Here is a 20,309-nt window from a genome sequence, read left to right on the forward strand (position 1 = left end):
CTGTGTTCACATAGTGTTTCTTCCAGCATTACTCCTTTCATGGTATTTGCCTGCGAGGCGCACTCAGTGTGGGGTTTTGCATGTTCTTTTGGAAGACTTCCTTGAGGGAGAACTGTGCCTCCGACTTTGTGCAATGACTCTATTATCTGAATAAACCCTCGAGAATCTCAGTCAAAGCAGAATCTCAGGATTAGAGTAGCCAGTGGATCAGTTTGTAATTTTTTTCATATTTTAAATAGATTTGTCAGTAACTGATGATTGTGTTTAAATTAGATACAGAATGGTCTTCTGCACCCCTGAATTTCACATTAGGTTAACGTACCATTGTATCCCAGATTGAATGTACATTAGTGAACAATATGGTCCATGTTCTGGATTATTTTGGAGAAAGGAAGGTACTTTTTGCTTGGTTGAGAAATTTTTAAAACTTGAAAGGATTATTCTGTTTTAAAAAATATAGTACTTCGAATTTGAAAGAAACAAACTTGTAATATAGCCCAAATTTATTGTAATCTGTTTAGTTATTTGTGTTAAATGAGGCAATTGAAAGGTGTTCTGCTGAAGTTTTAAAGAAAAAAGCAAATTGTGGGAGATAACTGGTTAAATGCTTGAAGACAGTGTTGATTGAAATATTAAGCCCATTTGGGGAGTAATGTATTCCACTGTTTCAGAGCAACTGTTTTCCTCACATAATTTTATTAATTTGATTTAATTAAATATGTGCTTAATTCAACACTGAGGAACTGATAGTTGAAGAAATGACATAATTAATCTTCCCTATTTTAATTTATGTGTAGAAGAGCTGGAAGAAAAAACAACTTCTGTGGCTTTGGGAGGTCTTGAGGACCAGAAACAATCAGTTGTTTATTAATTATAGACTCCTTGATTACTTCTTTAAAAAAAATATTTTCTGTATTTTTTTCCCTGAGTATTCAGTGTTCTTTATTTACATGATGATCCACTTGCTCATTTGTTTTATGTATAACAGTAAATTTTTCTTATTAGTATGACAGAAGTAGACCTTAGTCCCTTCCAGGTTTTGAAAGAAGTATGCTCTGCATGTATTTCCATATTCCAGAGCACTCTGGTGTAGTTGTCATGCTTGGCTGCTGTAGAAAACTTAAATTTTTTTTTTATGTTGTTTTCTCCTTTTTTGCTTGATTTTTTTCCTGATACTTCCAGAATTTACACCGTTCCTTGAAGTGGTGTGGCTCTTCTCTCGGTGCTCATGTGGAGTGGAGACGTCTGTGTCAGTGCTGTGCCATTCCTGTTGTTGGGTTGGCCATTTTCTGCAAGGGAAATGTGTAGGTCTGGAGAAGTCCCAGTTCAAGCTGTGGTGGGCATAGCAGGGGCCTGGCATGACTAGCTCTGATTCTCACACCAGAAGGCAAGGGAAGAAGGGAGGGTTCCTCACAGAATCCCCTTTGCTATTCCTGACCTCTCAGCAGCGTCCATTCTATCTTTTCTCCTCTGGGCAACTATCGGGCTGCTGTGACATGTTAGTATCATCATCCTGGCTTAGCTATAAACATGCTTCTCAGAGGATGAGGCACGCTGGGCACTGGCGCTGTTTGCTGGTGCCATGTACTCAATATATCCTGCGACCTTAATAACTTTCCCTTCTCTGTAGCCTCTGTGTCAAGCAGAGGACTTCTAGCTGTTAGAGCTCTTTCTGCAGGTGAATATGCTCGTCACTCCATGTGTCCTGTTATCCCGTCCATACCTTTCGGAGGACTCTTTGTGCTCCACCTGGACATCAGCACTGGAAAAGTGCTTCCAGCTAGGAAAAGCCCAGATAAAACACAGAGCCATCTCTCCGTGAGAGGTAAAACCTGACTTCTCTTGACCTGCTTCACACACCCTTAGTAAGTCCTCTTGGATGCGTTTGCTAAGCCAAGTACCCAGCTATTGGACGTTCTTTGGCATGCTGCATTGACAGTGATTTAATGCCGAGCCAGTGTGACAAGTCTTGGCCACTTGTTTGCTTCAATAGTATCATCAACCTACAGCGAAGCAACAAGCACGTTAATACTGCCTAGTAGGTAGAACTCAAGGTTTTTGCTTCACCATTGTGCTCCTCATGTCTCTAGCAGCAAAGGCTCCAGGAGGATAGGTGTGGACTATTACATGGACTCAGAAATACAGGGATCAGCAGCTATTGGACTTTGTGGGGGAAACAGTCCTATTAGTTGTCAGATGCCATTCTTTGCATGGTCTCCAGGCAGCATTAGGCATGGTCACCAACCTCTTGGTGTGATATTTGGCTCCTGTTCCTATGAAATGAAGCCAAGGTCACAGATTTTATTGCTGTTTCCCCCTTCATATCTTTATTGCTTCAATCCTCATACGAAAAAAAATACACTGCGCTGCTGTAGTGTATTGGTCTCATCTCCTTCCACTTACTCCCATACCCCTGGTCAACACCTCTGAGTGTCATCGTCCCTCCTCTCTTTGGCTATACCCCTGGTCCTTTTCTCCTTTTGACATTCAGCTACCTCATTTGAGCAGTGCATGGTTTTCTGTCCTGCTGGCCACACCGATTTTGAAGGTTGTCAGTGAGAGCCAGCCAGTGTGGTTTGGCATGTTGATAGCTACTCTCTCACTCCAGCTCTGTTCGAAGAGAGAGGGTTGTTGGACCCAGGGGAGCTCCAGCCATCTCTTCTGGCTCAAACAGAAGACTCCACAGTGGTTATTCTCTGAAACCCAAACCGAAATGGAAATAGCAGGCAATCTGGGGCTGGAGGTGTCAGGTTTCCTTTATCTGTAAAATTTGCATTGTTGACTTTTGGCAACCACACTCTGGCTTTTTACCAAGGGCATCTCTGCACAAGCCTCTGAATTTGCAAAATGCGTATTTTTGGATTGCTGCAGGAGTGTTTCATGGGCAGTTTTTTATGTTCCGTGTAAAGTCAGTACAGGTCTGTTAGTATTTTAGGATAATGCTCCTTGAGTTGTCAGCAGTAGCCAGTGCTTTTAGAATACAGTGCCCATGCTGATTGTTTTCTTTGTGTAGGGGGCTGGGGAGGGGAAGTGATGGATGGAAGGGTGGCTCAGAGCAGCAGTTCACCCCTTTGCTTGGGTTTAGTATGGACACAGGTACGCTCAGTCTCCGGTCAATCAGCCAGAGTCACAGGTCCAGTTCACTGAATTGTCTGGGGCACTGCTTGAATCAGTGCTGGCCAAAGCCTTGTCCTTCAGAATGGGTTTGCTGCCTTCAAACTCCTCCTGACTTGACATGGGCTTGTGCTGTGGCAGGGGTTGGAGTCAGCATGGCTCTCGAAGGCCACACAAGACCCAGGGCCTGTGTCATTCATTGTGCCAGCCTTGGCCTCCAGCAATTCCAGTTGTGGGTTCCTCCCCTTCATTTTCCCAGGGCTGGCTCACTCAATAGATGAGTGTGATCTCAAGCAGTCACATGCTGTAACATGGCAGCTCTCCCTGCATGCCTGTGCAAGCACAGCTAATTCACCTCGGCCATTGGGAGTGGAAGTCCCCTAGTAAGGGTATTGTCTTTGAGAGCCCACAGGCTTGCTGGAAAAAAAAACAACGTATGGATGACAGGGTGACAGAGTTCAGAGCCATCAAGAAAGCCCATCCAAGTGGTTTGATTCCTCAAAGCAGAGGAGTTGCTCCATCCCTGAATGCTAAATGACTTTTAAATTTTTATGTCTACCACATTAAATTTTCCAGACAGTCCCTGAGATGGTTTTTCTTTCAGTGAAGCACAGATGCCTCTCTTTTGGAGATTATCCTGATAGAATGTGTTGGACCTTGCTACCCGATAACGCAGAAGCAAATGCACTTTTATTGGTTGGAGCTGGCTCTTTACAACCTGAACTGTGTTTGCAGCTCTCTGCAGAGCAGATACTCAGGAGTTTTGTTGGCATTTGTTGGGCATCATGGAGTTACCAAAGCACCCCGAGGAGTTGCTGTGTTTGGTAGAGCTCTGTTAAATCTGTTAGCCTCAAGAACCTCAGGGCTAATTTCCAGGTAATGATCGGCGTGTGGTGTCCTGCTTCAAGCCCCCTGTGGGGGAGGTATTCGCAGGGGCCTTCAATGGCAGAAAGAAGAGGGTATTGCAAGGGCTGGTTTTCATTGAGATGCTTTGTGATACCTGTGCAGCCATCTGCTACCGATTTTCATCCCTCCTCATTGATTTTGTTTTCTTTGTTTGTAGATGAGGGGAAATAAGGGTTCCCAGGCAGGGGTAGGGTCCCCAGTTCCAGCTGCTTATGGCTCCCAATTTTAAAGTACCATCAGGAATATAAAAGCCCGAAAGCTCATGTGGCTGGTCAGTAACATTATTTAAGCTGGCACAGTGTAACCGGAACAACATTCTACACTTTTTGGATGTTTTTATTGCTTTTCTGTTTCTGAACAAGCGCAGTTCACAGGCATTCGGGTTCCAATTCTTACAGGTTTTTATGTTAGAAAATTATACTCATCCCCCTTTATCTTCTACTCAAAATGTGTGTACTTCAAAATATATATAATTGCTCAAATATGTAGCCTTCTGACCTGAATGGCAAAAAAGGCCAGTTATATTCGATATAAAAGTTACATTAAATTGCAAATTCATTTTGTTTTAGTGGTCACTGGGAAATGAGAACCTGGGCATCTTTCAGAAAATAGCTGATGCAGAAATACAAAACAAAGGGTGTTTAAAATTAATTATTTAAATTGGCATGTCGTATTGCATTATTTAAGCCATAATATAAGTCTGCCCAGCACGGTTTTGTTGAATCAAACAGGGATCTATCAATTGTGGATTTACCGGAATAATTTACAATTAAAACCAAATTATGATATCTGATTGAGATTGTAATATATGATCTTTGTCATTTCTACAGATACTTGATTTGATGGGAACCAAACTGGTGCTGCCATTGCCAAAAACCAATCCTCGCAATTTATTTTGTGGTCTTATAAATTTTCCTTTGCTTGCTTCTTTAGTGGTATCCCAAATTATAACTCTTTTTAATGGTCAACCTATCTTGGCTTGAATTTTCCCATGCCTGAAGTCCGCAATGCTGATTTAGCAGAACAAAAGCTTTGAAGACATTTCCTTTTCTCTGTGCTGTTTATTATATCCTTTGCTTTGCGTGTGGACTGAGCTCTGAAGCTTAGGTCAACAAGAAACCACCGTTGTGGCCAGGCTGGCTCGTGGGAAGTGGCACTCAAATGGTTCCAGTTTGTAGTTCTCCTGGGTCTGAGATGATTCCCACAGGTCAGGCTGGCAGCTTCTGTGCTTTGAAGTCGATACAGATACCTCTCAAATAGCACATCCTCTCGACCGTCTCTTTACCTACATCTGCACGCTGGCGGTGATTACTCTAAGCTGGGTCAGTGGTTCTTTAAGGAGAACTAGGATGGGTTTAGTGCTTACTTGGACTGTTTGGATTTGAGGCAGACATCAAGAATTTGTCAGCTATAACGAGAACATGAAATAATATTTTGCAAATTTTTTTTTTTTTTTACTTCATAAAGTTAAATGAGGTCTCTGAGAAGCTTTTGAGTTTGTTTATTCACTTCCTTAAAACTTTGGAATCCAAATCTATAAATACAGTCTGACTTAATGTTTACAATTATTATCACTCTCACTTGAATTGATTGATGCTACTTGTTAAAAAATAGAAAAGCAAAAAAAGGTATTAAGATATGTTTAGATCTGCAGGAAAAGATTAATGTCCTTGCTGTTCAAATATGTTGCTTTTGTCCATAAGGAAAGGCCAGTGTGAAAGTATCAACCTCTCACTTTTCTAAAACTAGGAGGCCTGTTTGCCAGCCATTACAGAAGTAAAAGGAAAGACATTGCAACCAGATTTGAGATGTAGTTTTCCCCAAAAGTAGCAACTATGTTGCAGACTTAATAGTAGCTGGGCATCAACCCTAAATAAAGAGTCAGCATTTCTTAAAAATCATCGTGGCCTGATACATATAATTCTTTTTTTTTTTTGGGGGGGGGAATTTTAACGTTATTTCTGCATTGCAGATTTCTAACTGGAGTTTTGCCCTAATTCTTTTTAGAAGGTGATGTAGGCTTGCTAATACATGTGAGTTTTCTTAAGAAATGTAAACTACTTTTCAGTTTTACCGAATTACCCCCGCAGATGTGCAGCTGAATTTAACCAAATCAAAAAACTTCTGACTTATTGTTAAGAAATATCCTTTATTCAAACTTGAAAAAATAAATGAGGAAGGGACTATGTTTCCAAGTCTGTGTTTACAAATCTAAATTGATTATTTGATTTTTCTCAAATGGTCAGGGTGCAGAAAATTTACAGATTTTGTTTTATTATGTTGGAATATCATTCCGTGGCTTTGAGTGACTCAGAATGGAGTAAAACCTAGCAGATAAATTTAAAACATCATTTATTTATAAACCAGAAATGTGTCCAAATAAATTTTTGTCTGTCAGATGTTTAACAGTGACAAAGCAGTTTTGATTTACATTCCTTTTTGCTGAATATGGTAGCTTAACTGCATTATATAGTCTTAAAGCAAATATTTTATATAAAGCTAAGCTGGGTGGTTTCAGGCAAACATTAGTTTTGCCTTGACTTACATGCAAAAATGTTTCCCACTTAAAGGAAAGTGGTTGAAGGAATCTGGATTGGGTAATTTAGGCTGAACTGTTGAAAGTGAAGTTGCTTGCTTAGGCATTGATCCAGTCAAAACTCGTGCACATCTTTAACTTTCTGCAGACTGCATAGCCTGTGAGACCTCTGCTGACATGGATAAAGTAGCAAGCATGCAACATCATTCCCAAATTGGACGTATGTATCCTACCGTCACGTGTGCTTGAATTAAAAGTGCATTTAAGTGTGCTTGCAAATAATAGATCTGTGACTCCTCAGATCTCACCAGAATGCTCAGCTGATGGTCAAAAATGAGATTTCCTTTCTTGTCTATGCCTGTGCTGGGGGGGGGGGCAAAAAAAAAAAAAAAAAAGGAAACGTTTTGTTGCTTTTAATATGAGCCTCATTGGATTGGTTTGTCTCACTAGAGCAGTCGTGACGCAGTGTTGTGTTTTATCAGTGCCCACCCCCAGCAGAATTCTTTGCTTAAGAGGAGGCAGATTTTCACCTACTGAATAAGACTCTGGACTCGCATTGATGCTTCTCGGTGTTGTCTTGTGTGCTCTCCTGTGCCGGAGTGAATTTTATCCCCGGACTGCCTGGTGTAAGTTATAGCCCTCTTTCTACCCTCTGGAAATTTGCATGTTCAGATGTGACTGTGCTGAATGATAGGATGTCTATTTTAGACTTCAACCTGTATTTACAATCAGGAGGGAAGGTTGCTGGAAGAACTTAGCTCCTTTTCTTTTGAAACAGCTTTTAAATACTGGGTGAGTTTTAAAGACTTCTCTGCATGGTTTTCTTTTGTAAAACATGTTTTTTTGTAACCATGAACTCTTGTTTTCTGTGAATGATTCTTGAAAATCTGCACTGTTGAATCATAACAACTCCTTGCTTATAAGAAAGACTTTGTTCAGTCACTGAAGGATCAAATTGTCCTTTAGTTAGAGAAAAAAGATATTTATCTGCAAATGCACTTGTTGATACTTTACCTATCTTACTTGTCTGTAGAACTGCTGTTTAAAGTGTCTGCTGTTTTGTCTTTTTAGTGAATGTTTTCAGCAACAAATCTCATACTAAATATTTTATATGCATTTTTGACCTTTCAGTGGTGGGAACAAAGGTTGATAGGGACTAAGAAAAGGAAGCATCCTCTGAAAGTTTTGGGAGCTGACACTGACAGTCCCTCTCTGCAATGTTAAACTGGATATGAATCCTTGGAAAGCTATCAACTTCAGTGTTGTTTCCATATCAAGTAGTAGTGTGAAGTATGCTTAAACACATTGTGAATGTGTTAAAATAGGAACTGATTGATACAAAACTCGCTTCTGCAGATATGGTAATTGATTTTTTTTTTATAGTAAGTCGAGAGTGGTTTTTGTATACTGAAGCATTAAACTTGCATAATGCTTGGCCTTGTGACAAGTCCTGTGCATGTAATTTAGAGCCATATAGGGATGTTCTTAGTCTTGAACAACTTGAATTAATACCACCTTTCATATCATGAATGTACCATTGGTAGTTTACAGTAAATAATTTGTGAGCCTTCTGGCCCGAGAATGAACTGGAAATGATAAAGACTATTGATATGAATGGTTTGTAGCTTTGGTTATAAATCACGTTTGGTTTCTAAGCAGTGCTGTGTTTAGTACCAATAGACTGGAATGCCAGATCTGGTCTGAGTTTATGTACAGCCTGACAGATCGGTTTTACATAAAGAACAACATGCAGAAATTAGAGAGGTACGGACTAACCTCCTAGAAGCTGCTGTCTGGTAAGCATTTTAGACAGACTTTTCAGCCACTGGTAACTGGAAGTGAACCTGCCTGTCAGTGCAGATTCAGTGCCACTGTTGATCATGAAACGTCTGCTGTTTTGAACACGGCAGGGGAAAAGGAATTATCCTCCCTTGTCTGCCTTGTCATAAAGTGAAGTGGAGTGGTTGTAAGAGTTATCTTGAGAAATGCTGCACTAGTTGCTGTCTTTAGATTTTTCCTCATACTTGGACAACAACAAATCAGTGAAAAGTGGGACCTTGTGGAATCTCTGTCCCATCCAGAGCAGAGGAAAGTTTTCAGCTGGAGTGTGGGGCAACTTCTGAGAGTAGAAGAACTGCAATACAGCATGATTTATATATGGTGTGAGCTGCATACCTTTCAATGTTTCATAAGTGCAGTAGGTTTCTTCCCCAATTTCCTGCAAAGAGAAGATTAAAAGATATTTATGGGATCTCGGCTTGTTTCCTTTATGTCATACAGTTGGATTGCTGGTGGGTAATGTACTCTGATTGCTTCCCAGGACTTTGAACTTAGTCCAGAGTTTTTATTTATCCATTCATCCCTGCTGCTGGATACTTCTGCATTCTCTTTAGCAGCAATTTGTTTAGTAAACTCCCTCCCCCCAAAAAAAACCCAACACCCTGTCATCTTTGATTTTCAAATTTAGTATTATTTTTTTCATTAAAATCTTGTCTAGGCTCAGAAGTGTACCGTGAACAGTTTCCAGAAGAGCTGTCTTAGTAAATGTCCATCTATAAACATGTCCTAAAATGATCTTGTGATTACCATGAGATCCTAACTTTTTCCTGAGGATTCACTTGTCATTGTGCATGAATCAAGGTGCTTTGTTACCTAGGTTTTTTTTCTCATCTCTCCCTTAGGGAAGAAGTAGCATTCTGTGTTGACAGAGTTATAACAAGCTGTTTAGTTAGCAACAAAATACAGTCCGGGGGGGGTGTCTGGATCATCTGCCAGCGAGGCAGAGGGACGTGCTTAGCATTTCCAAAAATCAAATTTTTCTCACTGAGATGCAAGTTCTGTAAGTTTCTAAGTCCACTTAAAAAGCTTTGACTCAGACCTTCTAAGTGTGGTACGCTGATTATGGATCATAAGAAAACTCTATTAGCTGAAAGTCTTGCATTAATGCAGAATTAGCTTCTTACAACTTGAAATGTCATCTTCCTTCACATTTTCCTTCGTTCTAATTGCCATCAGAGATGCATGCTCCAGCCTCAGGTCCTGCAGCTCCCCAGTCCTAACACAGTTCCTCTGCCCTGCTAATGCCCAAGTGTGAATTTGCAGCACAGCCACTGCAGAACAGGCTGGGCTGGCTCTGGAAGAGTTATCCAAAGCCTAAATAGGAAAACAAACTTTTCTACCCAGAGTCTGCTGCAGTAGCATAGTGCACCTGACTTCAGAGGGGGTATTGGTCCCACAGGTAAATGGAAGGATTGCCCATCATCTAGCAGGTCAGGTTGAATTGCATTTGCACTGCAGAAGGATACACTGATGAAATATAGATGAGCACAGGAGAGAAAGAGGCTAGTGACTTCCAGGTGTCACACACAGAGCAGATCATCTGCCGTTCCCTACTGCATGGTGTTTTTTCCATCCTAGTTTCTTTTTCATCCCAGTAAAAACATGAAATACCACAGGCTCTTCGGTTAGATTAGGTGATGAGGGGCATAACTCAGCATGTCTGAGCATGCCAGATGTATTTTGAGCTTTAGAAAGAAGCATGGTACAAGATTTAGTCTCTATTTAGTCACCGGCCTACTTTGCAGGATATTTTGCATTTCTGAAAACTTTCTCAGAGATGTGCCTTTTTTTCTTTGTTTCTTTCTTTATAAGCGTTTAAAATCTCTTACCATTTTTTAAGTTTGAAAGTAGTAACACCTAGCCATTCAAAGGCAGCCTACGTGTTGATTTTCAAATGTGTGTTTATTCCTATTTTCCTTTTGATTTTCATCTTCTTAAAAACAAGGCTTGTCTGTTGCTGTGCTCTGTTCCTTGTGCCAGTGCAATGGAGATCAGGTTGAGGCTCCCAAGTTTTGGAGTAAGCTCTATTTTGAACCATCACCTTGGTAAAGTGACAGGAGGGGTGACTTCTTACTTAAGACATCCTTTTCTCTCGAGGCCATGTATCCCATTTCACAGGGAGGGAGTTTATGTAGCCGCCTCTCTGAGCTGTTTGCCAAAAGCCCCACTGACTTTTGGATACTCCTTGGCCTTCACGAGGTGTTTTAGGAGCACACATACACACACTTGAAGTCTTAATTTCTTTGGGACCATCTGGAGGATTTCTCCCCACCCTTTCCCAGGAAATCTAATAAAGGCAACCTTGTGACTTAGTGGTTTATTTTGGAAGCTGCAGGAACTTGCTGTGGCTGGAGGAGCCAGATTTGACAAACACTGTCCCATGAACTCCGTTGCGGTGGGGGAATGTCACAATCCCCCTACTCTTCCTTATCCCACAAATTGGGTCACCACAGTGAATTGGTAGGTTGGTTGATAAGCAGAGAAAAGACAGATCTCTACTGGGAATATGGGTGTGCTTTCATCTTGCTTGTCCAAAGGGAATGGGTCTCATGTAATCACAGAGTCTGTGGATGCATGCATGGAGCTCAGTCAGCTTTGCCCGTTTTCAGGAAAACTGGGGCATCGAGGCTAACTTGGCGAAGGTACTGTGTAAATCCATGCAAGATGAAGAATTTAATCATTAATCTCCAGGATCAAGGAAGGACTCTACTTCAGAACTTCATCTCCTAGTAAAAATCTGATATACATAATAGAATTTTTATAATAAACGCATTCAGTGGGGTTTTGTTTTCCTTCACAGGCAAACAAGTGCTGACCATAATTGTTTCTTCCAAATATCTTTAGCCTTTTCTGTCTCTGTCAAGTCATTTTCCACTCAATGGGCTGAGTGCTCATGAATTATAAAAAGGCAACAAGTCTTCAAACAGCAAACGTGCTTTGGTGCTTTGTTTTCTCATGTTATCTCATAGTATAAAAATCCTTATACAAATGTTTTTAGCCATCAAGACCTTCTGAAATGTTATTTTAGAGTGTAAGGCATTTAAGGATTTATGTCTGCTCCATGTCTGGAAAAGACTGGAGCAACAGTTGTTCAGCCAGTTTGGAGCCTGGAAAAAAGAAACAGGGACATCTTTTCTGCTGAGTATGTATAGGTGGAGAAAGTATCAATCCTTGACATCAGATTAAGAGTTTTTTAAGAAAACACTTACGTATTGATGAGCTATTTTCCTGTTTGTTGTTCTCAAGCATCCAGCATCTCAGGAATATGCCAAATCTCTTTTAATTTTTAACTTTGCCATTATTTCAGAGGACCCTTACTCCTCGCTACTGCAGGACCTATATTGCATTTGGGTCATCAAAAGAAATTAAGCATGATCTTGAAGCTCCGCATATGGGAATACTGCATGAAATTGAAGCAACGGTGGGGAAACTGAGCAAGCAGGAGGTGGTCTCAGGGCTTTTAATCTGATATCCCCTGATCTCTAGAGATGCTTCTTAAAACATGTAGAGTTGGCTGATGCATATTTGCATTCACTTAACCCCTTGCCACTGGATGTCTTTGTGGTGGCTGTGAAGAGAAGAGAAGAGAATTAGCCCTTGGAGGAGACAGGTGTTTTGGGAAAATTTGCTTCTAGCTTTTGACCATCTTGATGTCACTGTGGGCCTTATCACTCTGTTTAACAGTCTTTTGGGTGGTGAAGGTTTTATTTTTTAAATTCCCTTGTCAATTTTTTTGTTTGAGAGAGCTTACTCTTTTATCAGATTAGACTAATTCAATAGACAGTCATAAATCTGAAGCTATCAAAAGAAATACTGAAAAGTATCTTTAACAATGGTTTGAATATAATTACAGTAATTGATACGTATCTGTAGGAAAGAGCAGAGAGCTCAATGTTTTAGTTATGCTTTTTTTATAGACTTCTCTAAGCCAGTAGGGATTCATGGAAATATTGACATTATTGTGCTGTTTCAGTGACTAAAAAGCTGTAACAAAATGGTATTCTTACTGCATGGGATATGATAACAGCAACAGATTAATGCTCTTCAGAGGATTTTCAGTGGTGTTTCCTAGACAGACATATATATAAAATCATTTTCCAAAGGAGTGTGTCCATGGCTGCACCTGATAAAATGTTGAGAGCTCTGCTGAGATCAGCGAAGCTAGGTGATATATATCAGCTGGGAATCAGGCTGTTTGGTGTGGTCTATACACTCCACATGTCTTATGTTCACTGGGTACAAAAAGCCAAGAAGAATCCTCCTGCTAGAAAGAGGGCTTATTGCTCTGCTCGGTAAATTCAACACAAACAAAACTCCCAAACTTTCTAAATCCTTTTAAATTGCTCAAAAGATTTTCTTGGTCAGTGATACAGCAAGAAACATATTGCTTTGGAGGTGACCTAATTTGAATCTTTTCTGAATTGCTTTATGATTAGAGCAGTCACATGCTGAGGTAGGACCCCATTAGTGGGTTTAAGTCATCTGTTTACTTCTGAAAACAGGCATTGTTATGGGCTCTGCTGAGTATTCCTTTTTTTTTTTTTTAATTTTCTTTTCTTTTTCTTCTTTCTTTTTCTTTTTTCTCTTTTGCAGGACAGACCATCGCAGTTGTGCCGGTTTGGGAGCAAAATATGGAATGTGTTTCACTGCTGACCGAAGGCAGCCAAATGAACAGTATTTATAGTAGTTTGAAAATCAGCAGTTAGCAGTTTCTTCACATTCTAACACTACCCAGCACTTTCCAGAGAGAACTCATTGTTTACAAGAAATCTGCTTTCCAAATCCGTTGCGGTGCCCTCCAGCCTTGACTATTAACTATTTGCAAAGGGGAAGCTAATCTACGGTTTTGGGAAAGATGGCAATGGATGAGTACCTGTGGATGGTCATTGTGGGTTTTATCATTGCTTTTATTTTAGCTTTTTCTGTTGGTGCAAATGATGTTGCAAATTCTTTTGGCACGGCTGTGGGCTCTGGTGTCGTTACTTTACGCCAGGCTTGCATTTTGGCTTCAGTTTTTGAAACCACTGGCTCAGTATTACTGGGAGCAAAAGTAGGAGAAACAATTCGGAAAGGTATCATTGATGTTAACCTGTACAACGAGTCTGTCCCACTGCTGATGGCAGGAGAAGTGAGTGCAATGGTTGGTAAGTAACACTTTCCTATTCCAAGTAACATTTGTTATGTATTTGTCATCCTGTTTGTTGTGAACATTATTAATTAAGTCTTCCCATCTTCTGGACCTGCACATCTGGTTTTCTATGAATGCAGTGGCCTGTACTCCTATTTAAGTCTCCTATGTTTTTTAAATGCTTCCAATAATTTACATTTTCCAATGGTTCATCCATTTATCTGATAGACAAAAAGAAATGTTTTACACAATGGATCCTATATATATATATAGGATACTGAAAAAAATTATTTTGGAGATTTTTCTGATGGTAAATGGAAAATTGGAAACCATAGCATTTGTGTCTGTACAGAAGATTCTACAGAAACAGCAGTTTGAAGTGAGTATGTACAAGAAGGAATTGTTCTAAAAAAAATTACGGAAAACCCAAACACATTTGCTTAACCTGATTGTCTAGCTGAGCAATTGCAATTAGCTGTACACTTCACCCTTGCCCATGGCAAAACTAAGGGAGCAGTGAAGATAAATAATCACACATTTAAGGTCTCTTTCATTTTTCTGACCCAAACAGACAGCAGGTCAGTGTACTTTAGAGTCTGTTTCCCTACTTTTGGTGGTAGTTAACTGAATCTCTGTTTAGAGCAAATAGCATATTCTGAGGTAAGTAACATTAAGCCACGGTATTTACTCTTTGTTTATATGCAAGAGGCTTTGTGAGCTTTTAGAGAGCTCCCTCAAGGAGCAAACCTGCTTTTAAAGGGCAGGAGGCAGCAGGAAGGAAACCCTTTCACTGTGGGAGAGGCAACCCAGGCAAGGGGCCAGCCCTTCCATCCCACCACCACTTCCTCAGTCTGGCAGGTCCGTGGCATTCCATGACAGGGTGGCGTGATTTATACAAGCATCGCAGGATCCTCTGTTTGAAAGGGATGTTCCACTTAAAAATTTGCTTCCTTAAACCTACTTAAACCTGATCTAAATATCATTTCCACCTAACCCCTCTAACCTCCTCACAGTTTTAGGCAGGACCTGCACATGAGATAGGTGAAGCTGAGCAGAGGTCTACTGCATGTGGTTATTTTCCTGTTTCTTAGGGGAAAAATTAGCTTTTTAAAATTATTTTTTATTTTAATGGATCAAAGTGGACATTGAGTGACAGTTTCTGTAGTTGTCAGAGGTGGCTTTGTGTGCTTGACTGTGGGGAGGTTCCCTTAGTTCTTTTTCTGCTCCTGAGCCTCCCAAAGGTTGACCACCTTTCCTTACCCAAGGGAAGAGGGGTTGGTTAGTGAGAAATCACTGCTGGGACCGCAGCCACTTCCCTAAATGGTCCTTCTGTGAGATTGCCACCTTAAACCACAGCAAGTGCTCTTGGGCACCCCCCATCAGTTCCTCTTTCTTGTTATCTTGCAAGGTCAGCTGCAGGTTCCTGGTCTTTCCCTCAGGATGTAGGGTGGGTTTTTATTACAGAATCACAGAATATTCTGAGTTGGAAGGGACCCACAAGGATCATCAAGTCCAACCCTTAAAGTGAATGGCCCATAATGGGGACCAAACTCACAACCTTGGCATTATTAGCAATGTGCTCTGACCAGCTGAGCTAATCTCAGGGTTCCACTTGCATCATTTGGCCCTCTGCTTACTGAGATAGCTCACTCACCATCTGAAGTGTAAGTGACCTGCGTGTTCTTGATACTCACGGTTCCCATTGACGGAAGGGTCCTTTTTCTTTTCTGTGTCTATTTCTGGCATCCTGATCCTGGCAGGGCAAAGTTTTAAGTCTCAGATACCCCCTGCAGAGGCAACTGGCCAGAAGCTCAAAGAAAACAACTTATTTGCATGCGTATTTACATAAGCCTGTGTGAACTTCATGACCAGTTGCATTCCCTTCCTCCAGTAAGGACATTAAGAAGAAATTCCACATTTTAAATCTCAGAATTAATCACAAGTTACAAAATGCAGATTTCAATTTTTTTTCCTCTCAAATCCATTTCTAACTTTTCTCTGGATGTATGATATTTTTTCTGTGTTTTCTCTGAGCCTTTTTGGATGTTTTCTTTTCCTCTTTCTGTTTTTGCTCTGCATTTTCCCCCACCCTGTTCTCTCATGCCTCATGATCATGTTTTTGCGAATGGATTTAGCTTCTGAATTTCAATGAAGATTAAATGAGTCAACAGTCTGGGAGAGACCAAGAGTCACTGTATCCACTTTCCAGATGTTGATGGAAGATCCCCTGATGCTTGCAGCAAACAGCAGATGGTCATTTTCAGGGCAATCTTCTCTCCTAGGAGAGAAGGATGCAGGGAGCAATGGGATTAAAATTTTAAAATGTAGCATTTTGTAATAATTTGTAGCATATTAAAATGTTGTTTATTAGGCAGACCAGAAGTTACTTTTGGGAGTAAATTGTAGTATTTCTTAGCATTAACTAACTGTCAGGTTATTGTCAGGATTTGTCTGAGTGTTGTTCTAGTGGTCCTGGTGTGAGCAGAAGTCAGCAGCTGGTGCAACTGAGCAGATGCCACCAACAGAGAGGACATCCCAACCAGGATTAGCAAAGCAAAGTACTAATCTAGTCTTGCAGGTGACATGGTATTTGATGGGGACTTGTGGCTAGCACACAGCACCAGAGCCTCGGAAGCATAGATGTGGTGCCTTCAGCAGCAGGGGAGCACTGAAACACGCCCTGAACCAAAAGTTGGTGCTGGTGACTCTTGGTCAGGGCAGTCTGCAGCCAGCACTCTGTCTTCAGAGGGTATTAGAGCAAAGGGTGTGCAGGCATGGTGTCAGTAGGCATGAAGAGTCAGAATCTGGGACTCTGTGACAGGTCTAGTGAGCCTCCTGCTTCCTAGGTTAGTTTTACAAAGGTAAAAACTGGAAACATACATTTTGAGGTGCTAGAGCAGGTCCAGAGAAGAGCAACCAGGCTGGTGAAGGGATTTGAACACAAGTCCTATGAGGAGAGGCTGAGGGAACTGGGGTTGTTTAGCCTGGAGAAGAGAAGGCTCAGGGGAGACCTCATCACTCTACAACTCCCTGAAAGGAGGTTGTAGCCAGGTGGGGTTGGTCTCTTCTCCCAGGCAGCTATCAGTAAGACAAGAGGGCATGGTCTCAAGCTCTACCAGAGGAAGTTGAGGTTGGATATTAGGAAGAAATTCTTTACAGAGAGGGTAATCAGGCATTGGAATGGGCTGCCCAGGGAGGTGGTGGATTCTCCATCCCTGGAGGTATTTAAGAAGAGACTGGATGTGGCACTGAGTGCCATAGTCTAGTAACTGTGGTGGTAGTGGATCAAGGGTTGGACTTGATGATCTCAGAGGTCCTTTCCAACCCATCTGATTTGATTCAATTTGATTCGATTCTATTCTATTCTGTTAGAGAGGAGTTTTGATGTAGGTAGTTAAGGCACTACAAACACTGCAGGAAAGTCCTGCTCTGGTGCGATTTGTATTTTCTTCTGTTCCTTAATATGCTTCCTTAAACTTGTTTAGATCATGCATTGTCCTTCTCAGACCATCCATTTTGACTCCTGCTCTCATGTTTGTTTTCAATTGAGCAACCTGGCCTAGTGGAAGGTGCCCCTGTCCATGGCAGAGGGGTGGAACTGGATGATCCAGTTAAGGTCTCTTCCAACCCAAACCATTCTGTGATTCTATGATTCTGTTAAGTTGATTAAACACGAAAAAGTTCCACCATCCCTCTATTTCCCCACCAACAAAAACCCCCAGCCCTCACTACACATTTGCAGTGCAGCTGTGGCTTGGGTTGCATTTCCCTGTTTTTCAGAATGAGTATTTTGTAATTACATATCTATGGCTGGGCTATGTGTTTATTTGACTCCTTACAAATGTAACCATTTGACTTCTCTTTCACCTCACTTCCACTTGCTGATCTCTAAGTTCATGTCAAAGGTTTCAAAGTGTATTTATTTAGTACAGGGGAAAATAAGCCAAAAATTAAAGGGCAAGAGAAGTAACAGTTGTTTTGCGATAGTACTCCAGGAGAGATCAGTTTTACAAACTGGTTGACTTCCAAATGTAGCTGAATATGATACCAGCAAATCACCGTTTGCAGATGGCTCCCTTTCAAGACCTTCAAGCCAGCTTCTAGTGTTGGAATTGAGGATGGAGGCTGAAATTTTGGGTAACAACCTATGTTCAGTGACCTTGCTTTATCACCTGTGTCTGCTGCAACTCTGTTAAGAGGTGTCATGATCCAGAAAATTCAGGATCTCTCATGGCAATCTGATTGCTGGCATTGGTGCCTCTTAACACATGAAGATTTAGTCTTAAGGCCATCAAGTCTTAAGATGAGGAAGAGATTTTTCTAAGAATTCTCTAATAATAGGTGAGGTCCACAGAATGCTTGTGTCACTGTCAAAATTATTTTGGTGTCCTGAGGTTAGTGCCACTGCAAGAGGAGCAGGAAACCTGGGTCCTTGCAAAGTGAAACTGAGTTGAAGCATGGAACTGCATGCTCAAGGGCTTGGTGGCCAAATGTGGTCTAATCTAACTACTGAAAGTGGTGCTTGGGGTACTTTTTTTAATTCCCTGCACTCTTGACCACCATCCTTCCTGGACATCTGTAGGGACGTCAGACATTGCATTACTTTATAGACCCCTAACCATCATCTCTTAGTAATTTCCTTATGCCCAGGATATCTTTGGCTACTTCATGACTAAGATAAGACCTTTCTGCAGTTCTGAATTTCTCCAGTGTGACAGTGAGCTGCAAATGAAGGCAATGAGAGAGTCCTTATTCCCTCCTCAGTCCATTTTTCCTATAGAGGACTCTGAATGGCTGTGCACCATTGAGAAGAGGCATAAAACCTCTCTGCCCCACATTTTGAGTCTTTTTCTGGTAGTATCCAAATTTAGGAGCATGGGTAGTTTACTAGTGAAATGGTGAATACCTTCTCACACTGATCACTTGGAGGCTTCCAGGTCCAGCTCCCAAGAATAAGGTTTTCTAAACTTGATGATGAAGACTGGGATCAGTTGGTGTATGTAATCAGACAGGCTGTAAATACTGAAAGCCTTCAAAAAAAAACCAAAAAAAAACAAAACCAGAACTGTTGTGAAGGTGTAAAGAGCTGCTAGTCATGAACAGTCATCAGTAAGATGTAGCCTTCAAAGCTGCTATTAAACTGTCTTAGTATCTGCTTTTAGAGACAGAACAGGAACAAAACTCTCTTTAGAAGATCTCTGCTACGCATGTGGAGTGTAGGCAGCACTTCTAAAAGAATGTGGGTATGTGGCAAAGAATTTTCTGTGTTAATTATTGTTGTTGTTTATGCCATATGGTTGGGTTTTTTCCAGGTTCTGCTGTTTGGCAGCTAATTGCATCGTTCTTGAAACTCCCAATATCAGGGACCCATTGCATTGTAGGTGCTACTATTGGATTTTCTCTGGTGGCAATTGGCACGCAGGGTGTCCAGTGGATGCAGCTTGTCAAGATTGGTAAGTGCTGTCTTTTTTTGTATGTGACAGGATTTGAAACAGTGTGTGCTGCCTGCAAAAAAACATTCCCAGAAATCTGCTTTGTGCTGATAGCACTCCTTCGTTAACTTATTTTCCACCCCAGTCGTGTCATTCAGAAGATGCACTGATGCCATGTTTATTAAGGGCTGCAGTGTGTCTGCAGTGGAGAAAGGGGTAAGACAAAAGTTGCACTTCCCCAGAGGCAAGCTGAGGACACATTGTCCCTCAGAGACATGCTTCAAGGTGACATTCCTCCTCTTCTAATTCTTTTTGTGGCAGCTCATACTACCCTGTTCTTGCTCTCTAACAATGTGAATGCCATCATGTGAATGCCCACAGTCATGTTTCTCCACCCACCACCTTCAGGGAGGCAAAAGCTGGGCACACAGCGCATGTTTAACTCACAGCCTCCCATTGCCAAGATCAGTACATCCAAGAAGGGATGTGATGGAGTTTTTTGTTTTTGTTTTGGAAGCCTTGTAACCCGAGGTGCAGCCTAAAGCCTGTGTTAAAAGGATTTGATACTGAAAACATGGTAATATATTTGAACTTTAGCAATGCATATATTCTTTTCAATTCTATTGAAAGTAAAAGAGAGTTTGCAGTGATAGCAGAATCAATCTGTTAACCTTGCTGTGAACAATAAATCTCTCTGGATGAGATTTCCAGAGTGCTACCCTAATCCAGTTTTATTGGAATCAGTGGGAGTTATGCCACCTACTTCAGTTAAATCGGTCCTGGACACTTTCAGTGCTGGTCTGAAAAAAATTTACGCGCATTATACGTTGCAGTTGGTGCTTCTATGGCATTTTGGAAATTGAGACTTTTTCCCCTGTGAGCAGCATGGCATCCTGCTAAATGCAGTTGCTTTCCACTCGCATGCAACACTTGTGGTTGTGGTGATTAGGAAATTACAGGGCTTTCTTGGTCTACTCTGATTCAAACTACAAGAAACTTTTATGATGAATTTGATTGCTAAACTTGCAAAATGATGAGGAGATGCTTTGGCTGATGTTTCTAATGGTGCCTAGCTTTAGTTTGACTTTAATGAGTGTCAGTGGACACTGAGTTGCACCAGTTGTAAGTAAACATACAGAACATTCGTTCCAGTGGTATAAGAACTGTTTTAAACTTATTGCTCATTAACAACTTACTTAACTATTATGAAAGAATACTGTTTATTTCAAGTTTCCCTCTTTCTTTTCTTCAACACAGTTGCCTCTTGGTTTATTTCCCCACTGTTATCTGGCTTAATGTCTGGAGTCCTCTTTGTGCTGATTAGATTCTTCATTTTAAACAAGGTAAAGAAATC

General features: G+C 41.1%; 1 protein-coding gene across 4 annotated transcripts in view; it reads left to right on the top strand.

Moving 5' to 3' along the window:
* The window catches only part of SLC20A2 (solute carrier family 20 member 2), a 58,181-nt gene that overhangs the window by 11,756 nt on the left and 26,116 nt on the right, over positions 1-20,309 (top strand). The window contains exons 1-5 of one of the 4 annotated variants that reach the window (XM_050337699.1): positions 137-6,776; positions 7,039-7,182; positions 12,989-13,539; positions 18,836-18,976; positions 20,213-20,298. In XM_050337699.1, coding sequence (XP_050193656.1) covers positions 13,251-13,539; positions 18,836-18,976; positions 20,213-20,298 — 516 coding nt within the window. In that variant the 5' untranslated portion in view covers positions 137-6,776; positions 7,039-7,182; positions 12,989-13,250. Of the gene's footprint in view, positions 1-136; positions 7,183-11,823; positions 11,841-12,988; positions 13,540-18,835; positions 18,977-20,212; positions 20,299-20,309 lie in introns of those variants that run through there. The other 3 variants (XM_050337698.1, XM_050337701.1, XM_050337700.1) reach the window with 3 other exon arrangements.

Source organism: Myiozetetes cayanensis, unplaced genomic scaffold, assembly GCF_022539395.1.
Source record: "Myiozetetes cayanensis isolate MyiCay16 unplaced genomic scaffold, myiCay2020 scf7, whole genome shotgun sequence".
NCBI classification, from domain to species: domain Eukaryota; kingdom Metazoa; phylum Chordata; class Aves; order Passeriformes; family Tyrannidae; genus Myiozetetes; species Myiozetetes cayanensis.